The sequence below is a fragment of the Tupaia chinensis genome, unplaced genomic scaffold (genome assembly GCF_000334495.1).
Source record: "Tupaia chinensis unplaced genomic scaffold, TupChi_1.0 Scaffold000182_1, whole genome shotgun sequence".
NCBI lineage: Eukaryota > Metazoa > Chordata > Mammalia > Scandentia > Tupaiidae > Tupaia > Tupaia belangeri.
Window position 1 is genome coordinate 5,878,389 of NW_006159657.1, and position 9,914 is coordinate 5,888,302.

At 48.6% G+C, this 9,914-nt stretch overlaps 2 protein-coding genes across 2 annotated transcripts in view; one reads left to right on the forward strand and one right to left on the reverse strand.

Annotated features, from left to right (window-relative positions):
* NTAN1 (N-terminal asparagine amidase) overlaps positions 1 to 2,713 on the forward strand; it is a gene marked incomplete at its 5' end in the record, with an annotated part of 10,500 nt that extends 7,787 nt beyond the window's left edge. The window contains 2 exon segments of the mRNA XM_014587079.1: positions 1,867 to 1,980; positions 2,376 to 2,713. Of these exon segments, the coding sequence (XP_014442565.1) occupies positions 1,867 to 1,980; positions 2,376 to 2,555 (294 nt within the window).
* Positions 1,953 to 9,914, reverse strand: part of PDXDC1 (pyridoxal dependent decarboxylase domain containing 1) — a 67,333-nt gene continuing 59,371 nt past the window's right edge. The window contains exons 18-25 of the mRNA XM_014587078.2: positions 9,583 to 9,754; positions 8,426 to 8,544; positions 7,743 to 7,864; positions 7,011 to 7,103; positions 6,829 to 6,925; positions 5,867 to 5,911; positions 4,831 to 5,060; positions 1,953 to 2,034 (exon numbers count right to left, since the gene is read on the reverse strand). Coding sequence (XP_014442564.1) covers positions 1,975 to 2,034; positions 4,831 to 5,060; positions 5,867 to 5,911; positions 6,829 to 6,925; positions 7,011 to 7,103; positions 7,743 to 7,864; positions 8,426 to 8,544; positions 9,583 to 9,754 — 938 coding nt within the window. The 3' untranslated portion in view covers positions 1,953 to 1,974. The remainder of the gene's footprint in view (positions 2,035 to 4,830; positions 5,061 to 5,866; positions 5,912 to 6,828; positions 6,926 to 7,010; positions 7,104 to 7,742; positions 7,865 to 8,425; positions 8,545 to 9,582; positions 9,755 to 9,914) is intronic.

Here is a 9,914-nt window from a genome sequence, read left to right on the forward strand (position 1 = left end):
GCAAGAATGATCAAGTCAGATTATCCGTCTCATTTCCTTAGGGTGCTTTTTAGTTAATTAACATTTTAATTTGAAAGAAAAATAGGAGCTAGCAGGTAGCATAGTGGTTAAGGTGCTAGACTCCCACGTGGCTGACCGTGGATCAAGTCTCTGACACAGTGGCTTAAAAAGCACGCCGGGCACATGTGCGTGCATGCCCAAAAGTCTTGAGAGAAGACAAGAAGGGACTGTGGTGTGGTCATCCCCCTTGGGGGGTGATTTCTCATTTTCCCTCTCACTGTCTCACTGGCGAGCACATGCGCCCTATGGTAAGAATGGGAGGGGAAAAAAAAGTTCGAAAAATTAAAATCCAAGGCTTACAAGCCATTTGAGGAATAGGTAAAAGAATTCTCTTACAAATGCTCAAGTGTGGGGTAAAAAACAGAAATCACATTCAGAGCACCCAAAAGAAATGGGCTTGTGAGTGCTGACACTCACCGCAAAATGTCTGGGTTCACGCTGCTTAGTTTTGCCAACTCTGAACATTTACAGGATTTCTTCTGCACTTTCTCAAAGTAGCACAATGGCCTTAATTTAGTCAATACTCAGAACATCTTACAGTCTCGGTAACCAAAACTGAGTATTGCTGGTTAAGCTGAAAACTACCACTGGCAAACTTGGGAATTTTTTTTTTTTTTTTTTTGGAGAGGTTTTTGCTATAGGGCGCGTGCGCTTGCCAGAAAGACAGAGAAAGTGAGAAATCACCCCCCATGGGGTTTGGCCACCCATAATCCCTTCTCCTCCATTCTCCTCTTGGGATCTTGGGTGTGCATGCACACACGCCCAGTGTGAGTTTAAGCCGCCAGGTCCGGGACTTGAACCATGGTCGACTACATGGGAGTCCAGTGACATAGCCATTAAGCTAACTGCTGGTCCCCAGCAAATGTTTTTTTAATTTGCCAGAAGGCATGTGTGCTTGCCAGAGAGGGAAAGTGAGAAAGTGCCCCACCCCCCAGGGAAGATGGTCACACCACAATCCCTTCTATCCTCTTCTTGGGCATACACACACATGCACCCAGAGTATTTTTCAAGCCTCTGGGTCAGGACTCAAAACTATGCAACTGGCGGCATGGGATCCACCTGCCTTAACCACCATACCACTGGCTGGCCCAGGAATTATTTAGAAGTGGGTTTTTCCTTCTTCTGCCAGAGCAATAGGTATTGTGTGATTTTAAACTACAGGGATGTCCTGGTGATTAGGAGAGTTGAATCCCACATGGCTTACAACACAGTTCGAATCCTGGCTCTAGTAGCTTGAAAAACACACTCGGCACATGTGCATTCCCAAAATCCCTACAGGATGGAGAAATGGAGGAGAAGGAATTGCAGTGTGACCACACCCCACTAGGGGGTACTTTCCTCCTCTCTCTCTCCCTGTCTCTCTCTGGCAAGTGGATGTCAGAAACAAACTGCACGGTGATGAACTGTGTGGGGGACATCAATAATGAGTGACAGTTAATGAAGCAGTGACGGATTTCACATGTCAGATACACCTGGGTGTGAGGCCAGTTCTGATCCTCACTGGACGCGCCTGGAACTATGCCTTCTAGCTGAGTCTAGATTTTCACCCAAAATGGGAAAAATGCCACATTCCTGCAGAAACTTCTAGTGTCAGGGCTCAACACAATTATGTACCCACAAAGCGCAGTAGCAACACACTGGAGTACTCAGTAGGTGGCAGCTTTGTTACTAGGTAAGACACAGTTCTTAAGAGCTTATCATTCAGGGAAATGCCTTAAGTGCTAGACTACATTGAAGCTGGCATTCATGGGAGGGGTCGAGAAGCTGGTAATTCCTTAAATTCTATGCTCGGAATGTTCTTTTTAGATGATTAGCATTTACGATGCCAAGACAGAACAACTTCGTATAGGACCGTATTCCTGGACGCCTTTTCCACATGTGGATTTCTGGTTGCAGCAAGATGATAAGCAAATATTAGAGGTGAGAATTTACAGGTTGTATGTATCTTAAATCTCTGGACCCTGGCTTCCTCATCTGTAAGAAGAAAAAGGGTTTAGTCTAGAGAATAGCAGTTTTTCCTTCCGTGGGGAGTAGTGATTTCTTTGGGATGCCACTAGGAGACCCCATTTTACTTTATCGGTTGGAGAAAAGTCACGTCCGGACAGAATGTGGGCAGGGGAAGCAGGAGCAGTCGACTGCTCGTGCACCCAGGCCACTTCATTTCTTACTCTCACCCGATCGCTACGGCGGCCTGAGGACATGCTCGTCACTGTCTAAGGAACAGAAAGTCTCAGCAACTGTGTTTGCCATCTCTGTCAGGGCAGGGACTAGCCCCAACACTGCTGTCCTCTCACACCCGTGACCTTGTTTTCCAGAACCTTTCCACGTCACCTCTGGCCGAGCCCCCCCACTTTGTTGACCATATTAGATCTACCTTGATGTTTTTAAAGAAACATCCATCTCCAACTAACTCACTGTTTCCTGGAAATAAAGCTCTGCTCTACAAAAAAAATGAAGATGGTTTATGGGAAAAGATCTCTTCTCCAGGAAGCTAAGGAGAATTACCAAAGAATGCAGCTTTCTGGCCTGAGCAAAGACCACTGGCGGGGCCGGGAAGAAAGTACATTTGAACTCCATCCTTTGAGTCTTGGGCTCCTCCCTGACTCAGTGTCTCGAGTGACTTCCCAAATAAAACCTTATTTTGGCAAAGGTATTTGTTTACGTTCACTTTGCGCGTCACTGAAAAGTTGCCGTCCGGCTGCCGTTTGTGGCCTGAGAGGGCAGGGGAGAAACCTACCATTCGCTGCTGTCTGAACAGCTATTTCAGGTACCTGGGTAAGTATTCCTAATTCTGCTACATTAGTGGACAGGAAAAACACTGTGACTGAGTTTGTTTGAAAAAAAGTATTTAAAATGCAAAAAAGTTCAGTGAGAATTTAAACATCTAGGGCCATTTTTTTTAAACCCTAAAATATCTTAGAGTTTAAGCCCAAAACTGTTTTATTTCTAGGCAAATGAGATAGTTCAGAAAGAAGCAAGATTCGATCTTGCTGTTCTTCAATATAATTATCTCTAAAACAGATAACCTACGAAGCTAAATTTAATCTGAGAGTAGTACAGAGCCACTGTTAAATCTGTTCTTTTAGGTGTAAAGTCACTAAAATGCCCAAATTGTGGCTGCTTTGAAGTTATATTTTTAGAAACCTTTTATTTTCTGAAGTTGCTATCCAAAAGGAAGTCACCACACCTGATTAACAGTACTATTTATAAACTGAACTCACTGGTAACAATTTCAAGAATCTTTATTGAAACCAACATTCAAATAGTATCTCAAGGGTGAAATTCTGTTTCAGGAAAACCAATTTAACAGTTCCAAATATATATAAAAACATTTAAAAATTAATCTTGTTAAAGGTGATAATTTACCCCTCCCCCATTTTATCTGCTATACTTCATTGCACCAAATGAACAGGGAAGACTGTTTAATCATCTGCACCAAAAACAAAAATAGAAGAGGAAAACTGCATTTTGACGAGTGCCAAATGTCAGAAATCACATCAAATCAGAGTGTAATTAAAGGCTTAATGTGGTGTGACTAAGGCTTCCACTACGACAGTCCGCAAGCCCAGGGTGAGTTCCCACCACCTTCCGCTCTCCGGCAGCTCGACTGCTGGACTAAGAAGGCACAGAGGCCATTGCTTGTGAGGAGGAACAGGGTAGTGCAGGGCTTCTGGAAAGCAGACGGGCTTTCGTGAGTAAGAGCCTATTTCCAGTCAGTTCAGCAAGCAGTCGGGGCGGGCCGGCCTGCGCGAGCTTACCCTCCTGGCTCTAGTTGCTGAGTCGGGCCACAGGGTGAACTGCTAGCGGGACAGAAGCTGCGAGAGCTTCAGTGAGAGATCAAAGGGGGCTGACTGCAGAGCTCAAACGGAAGCAGGGGCTGTACGACATTTAACGTTAGGCTCTTCAGGGTGGCATCTACAGGGGTTGCAACATTAACTAATAAGCTGTCTGTACTTGGGTGCCAATTTAAAAGCTTTACCGCTATGTAAAAATATACATATGTATATCTATGGTCAGGAAGAGACTTTACAGTTACTCTGAATAGACGACTTCTTCAGTTTGTTTACAAAGAGGAGAAGTGGGTTTGTGGCAGAGGACATTCCTAGACCGAAGTCCTGCCACAGCCACAGCCCGAGTGGACACAGTCCTTACTTCAGTCTCCAGGAATAGCACAGCCGGGATGGCAGGAGAGGGCCTCTGACCCTTATTTACAACCCACTGCAGCCGTTCTCCTGTCAGCCAAACCATCCAGCTATGTACTGCGACTCGATCCTACTGAAGACCCAGCAAACAGACGGCAGCGACGTGCCATCGCGCTTCTGCAGACAGCAGAGAACCTAGAGTTCCAACCAAAGCTGTTCAACCAGAAGTCAGCCTGTGCAGCCTAACCACACTCAACGCTGATGCCGGGAAAGGGGAGAGCCGGGGTTTCAAGTGGCAGACACTTGAAGTTCTAGTTCTAGTGTTCTCTGTGAATGAAAGTGTTTACGGAAACTTGGGGGAAATGGTGTTACTACAGTCAAGTAGGACAGAGACAGTAGTTGGTTGTTCTACACACACAAAAAGTCACACAACCGACTGCCCTTCTTGAAAGCCTGGTTTTCAGGCATGTCCTTGTGCGAAAATCCCAGTGAAGCACAAATAACGGTAACCTCTATTGTATTAGCATGTGGCACAGTTCACATTTCAATAAAACTTCATCTTCCCTGCAACAACAGCACAGTCTCAAACTGAACACTCATTTTATCTCAAGCTCTCCGGCTCTTCTACCTGTGGACGGTCATCTTCAGGGCACTGGGCCCTCTGGAGGGCCTCGGGCTGGGCAGCTTTCTGGGAACTGGGCGCTCCTGGGTGTGGCTCTGGGCTGCTGGCCTCCAGGGTGCTTTGCTCAGGGCCGCTGGACAGGTGCTCCACCTTCTCTAAGTCTTCGACATGACTGACGGAGCTGGTCTCACTCAAAGCATCGGAACCTCTCCCAGACCTTTTAAAAGGCTTCTGGCCTAGAGAAGGATAGAGAACAACGTCGAAAGCTCAGAAAGGCTCTCCGTCCAACATGCAGTTGCTTTATTTAATAACGGCTTCAGCAGAAATCCCTGGTACTCCTGACTGAAGCACTTCACAAGATAGAGAGCTGAAAGCTGTTTCCCTTCCCAGCACTACACGTTCCCCAGCTGGGAACCCTGAGCTTGTGATCAGGAACCCTCAGGACAGTAGACGCCGTGGTTAAAGGAGCGCCATCTTACCAGACCTTGCCCCCCTGGAGTGCAACTGGGAGGCTTTATTTTTTTAAATTTGCTGGAGGGCACGAGTGCTTGCTGGATACAGACAGAAAGCAGCTCCCACGGGGAATGGCCATGCTGCAAATACCTTCTCCATCTACCCTCATTTGGGGATTTCAGGCACGCACACACACACACACCCAGTGTTTCTCAAGCCACCAGGTCTGGGACTGAAACTGTGCCATCTGTCCTGTGGGACCCAGCCACTCTAACCACCATGCCACAGGCTGGCCCACTGAAATGGTTCTTCAAGGCCAACTCCCAAGGCTACTGAGCGGAAATGTAAGGGGGACATGATAGTTGGTCTTAAATGAAGAAAAAGAGCAGGGGCAAAGAACCCAGAAAACAAAGGAATGCAAGTTAGCAAATGTGGGGAAGCGTTACGTGTCGCGGATGAAGGCGCAGTCTCCCGGGGAAGAGCCAGTTTCCGTCAGTGCTAATGACCCCACGGTGGAGATGCTATGTACCTGGAAGTCTCTGTTTAGTGCGAACGCCCGAGGGGGTTGGAGGCGGCGTCACTCCCGTACCTTGTACTTTGTAGACATACGTGTGTTCCGTGGACTCGAGAGAGCCTGCAGAAAAAGAAAGGAGGGGTGGGCAGAGACCCCTGGCACAGGCTGGCCTGAGAGACGACCCCAGCCCCACTCAGCTTCGCCTCTAATCAGCTTCTTCCAGCAACTCAGCTTCCCTCAACCTGCTGGCGACATGGCACTTCTGAAACACGCTGAGGGGGTCCAAGGGAACTCTGACTCTGAGCCCTGTCGGCCACCAGAGCCTCGGCCCCGCCAGTGTGGCTCCCTCCTCTCCCGTCTTCTGTGGGCATGTGAACACTCGGGCAGCAGCATGTCTGCAGTCAGGCCGACTGGGAAACGCCTTTTAGCAACAAGGTATGGATGCCTTTTCGGTAAGGGCTGAAGCCTAGATGAAAAGTCCAGTACTTCTTTGCCATCATGACAGTGCAGTCACCACCTCCTGGGGAAGGACCTCAGGTTTAGGCAACTGTTACATGAAACAGGAAAGGACGAGCCAATACTCTAATGTCCTCTCCAATCCCAGAGCTGGTTGCCTCGTTGGAAACATGTCCCAGTGCTGTCTACCACACCTTTGAATTTCCCCTTCGGAAAGCAGCCATTGGTGGGGCAAAAGACTAGTAAGGGCTGCACAGACTTTAACCTTGAACCACGATGTCCAAGACACACCGCCTCGAGAGTCCAAACAGCTGAACGCACGCGTTCTCACCGAATTCCGGAAGAGGAGCCTGCGCGCTGCAGAAATGGGTCTCTGGTTCTGTTTTCAGTTGTTGGGTGGGAGGAGGGTGACAGAGCCGCAAGGGCAGACAAACCTGTCCCTTTAGTTTCCTGGCACAGCACCCAGGGAGAAAGACTGGGACCTTCAAAGGGCTGCGTGGCTGAGGTGCCTTGGGACCCCAGGGCACTTGGTTAAAACCCTCAGGGTTGGTGAGATCTCCGCAGAGGCTAGTCCAGCCTACCTGCTGTTAAGTTAAAAGTTCTTCCCTTTTGTGAAGCTTGTACAGGAGAAAACCAATTCAGCACGGATCCAACTACCGGGATCTGCCGCAACACGCCCTGCAAAACACGCCATCACTCAAGGTCACTTTGCTCGGCGCCCCCTACCCAGCCTGATGCCCGGGAAGTCCCACTGTGGCCTCACCTCTTCCAGAAGTCGTTCCTCATTTGCCTTCTGCAGCTGAACCTGAGCTTCCTGGATTCCTTTCCGAACGACTTCTGTCATGTTTTCTAGAAGCTGTGTTAGGACCAGGAAAGGCATTAGTTGTTCTTGCCTGGAGCCTAGATAAGCTGATACAGCACTGGAGACATTTTCAAAAGTATGTCAGGAAATGCAATTCTGCACTTAAATGCCAGTGTAAAAATAAAATAGAAAATCAAATAGAAGAGCTTATAAAATCTTATGGAGGCTGGGCATATACACCCTGGAGAGCAGCCCTGTTTGCCAGGCAACAGAGGAGGGAAAACTCGTTAGAACCGAAGGTTGTATCAACAGAAAACACACGCTCTCCCCAGATGAACAAGGCAGGCTCCTCAGCCTCATTTCAGACTGCCTTCTCTTCTCACCCCACCAAAAGTGAACCATAGGACACATGGTTCTGTTTGAGGCCAGTCTGGCTGTGGTCCCCTTTCTTTCCTTCTGAGTGACTTCTAGGGCATCAAACACCTGCTTTGGAGACCACCCTGTGGGCCTGTGGCCTGGCCCTGCGCACCAGCTGGCCCACAGGAGCAGCTCTATCACCAGCGGCAGAGCCCCCCAAACAGGCACATCCCAGCACCCAGCTCCGATTAGGAAGCCTTCCTAGGCCTTGCCAGGGAAGTGACTATGTCCTCCAAAGCCCAGGAATGGGCTAAAACAGTGCTCGGTCTTACAGACCCGTGAGTTCTCCTCAATCTCCCGGGCTGTGACTGCAATGGTCTCCACCAGTTCGGAAACGTCGACATCGTCGCTCGTCATGCCAATGTAAATGCAGCTCTTCATACTCTTATACTCAGGGCCTGCAGGAAGGAGCGACAGACAGACGTGGACCCCACGTCCTCTGCCATGAGCAAGGCATGGCCCACTCTCCTGCACTGCAGCCTGACCACGTGAACAGGAGTGTCCTTTACAGAGACTCCAAGGGGAGGGAAATGCCAGAGGGGTGCAGGTGGGAAGGGAGACACCCCACCCTAGGGAGAACTGCACCTTCACCCGGACCAAACCAAAGTTCCTCCAGAGATAAAACCCCTTTCCCTTTAAGCCAAGTAGAAAAGGCTTTTCTTTTTTTTTAAGAGAGATTTTTGCTTTAGGGCACATGTGCTCACCAGAGAGACAGAAAGCGAGAAATCACCCATAGGGGGATGGCCACACTACAGTCCCTTAATCCCTTCTCTTCCAGTCTCCTCTGAGGATTCTGGGCACACACACACATGTACCCAGCGTGTTTCAAGCTTCTGGGTCCAGGACTTGAACAGCTGTTGACTATGTGGGAGCCCAGTAATGTAACCAGTACACCATCTGCTGGTTCCTAGAAAAGGGTCTTCTAAAGTCCACAGTTGACTTACAAAAATAGTAATTACCCATTTTAAATGTCAGGTCGGATTCCAGTTCATTTAACTTTTTCAAGAGTCCAGCATGGATCTGTTCCCCTTCTGGATCTGACTTCAAACTGCTCTTATCATCGTTGGCATGTTCATACCTGTAAACAGTATCGAATGGCCACACCTCAGTCTACACGACCAAGCGTCTCCTCAGGCACAGGGTTACCAGGGAGTACAGACTAACCGAGAGTAAGGGTAGAATGGGGCAAAAAATAGTCATCACAGTCTCGAGGTGGAAAACGTTCAAGACTGTGACAAGCAAAGCCTAAACTTTAGATCCAATAAGAGGGAGGGAGCAAGATTTGGAGGTCTCACTATTTGCAATTAAAAGGAGATTTGCCTTTTTAAAAAAAAAAAAAAAAAAAAGATTTTTACCATAGGGCGTGTGCACTCACCAGAGAGAGTGAGACGATAAGTGAGAAATCACCCCCTGAGGGGATGGCCATGCCACAATCCTATCTCCATTCTCTTCTCAGGATTCTGGGCATGCACACATATGTGCCCAGCATGATTCTTAAGCCACCAAGTCTGGGACTTGAACCATGGTTGGCCACGTGGAGTCCGGTGCCTTAGCCACCATGCCACCTGCTGGCTCCTTGCCTCACCTGAAAGGAGTCTGAAGGCCGCCTCCAAGGACTGGGCAGCCACGGGAGGGGCAGGAGCATTCCCTCCCTGGGCAATCAGGTGCTTTCTCTGCATGATACGTAATTATAACAAGCTTTCCAACAGCTCATGGAAAAATGCACATCATGAAAAAACTATGCATGGATTTCTAAATTTTTGCACTAAAAAACTTCATACTTTTTAACTCCATCGTCCCATGAACTTTCTGAGGTCCTTCATACTCCAGATAGTAACTGTCTGGCATCACATACCCACCTGCCCCTCCTCCCTGGTACTGAGGGCTGGTACTACAAGAATATAAAGCAACTCAATTGCCAGTACGAGGGAGGGCCCTGTCACCTGCCCGCACTGTGCTTTCGTAAATGCCCAGACAACCTAGATGAACTTTTGTTATATGAGTATCTTGTGGTTGCACATATTCATTTGGGATTTCTAAGCTGGTTCACAAAAAGACCCCTCATGTTTCGTAGACGACAAAGTCTTTAACGTCACGTGGCAAGCCGAAACTTTACCTGACAACCCCTATTCCAGGCCAGTTAGGGTCATCAACATATAGGAGACCTGCCGTGGCTTCCACTTCCTGCTTGAACTCTTCCCGCAGCTGCAGAGTGCAGGTCAGGACTGGCAGTTTGCTCTGCACACAGGCCACCAGCTGGTCCACATCTTCTCCCCGCGTGCCTAGAACTGTGGTCGTTCACGGAATGTTAGAGACTTAAGGAAAAACCCACAGTGAGCCTCCTACAAAGGCAACTACTGGGCCGGTCAGAAGTTCTAGCTTATCCAGCCTGCTGGAGCTGTGGGGTCTGGGGTGGGAGTGGGGGCAGGGGCAGCCACTCAACTCAGA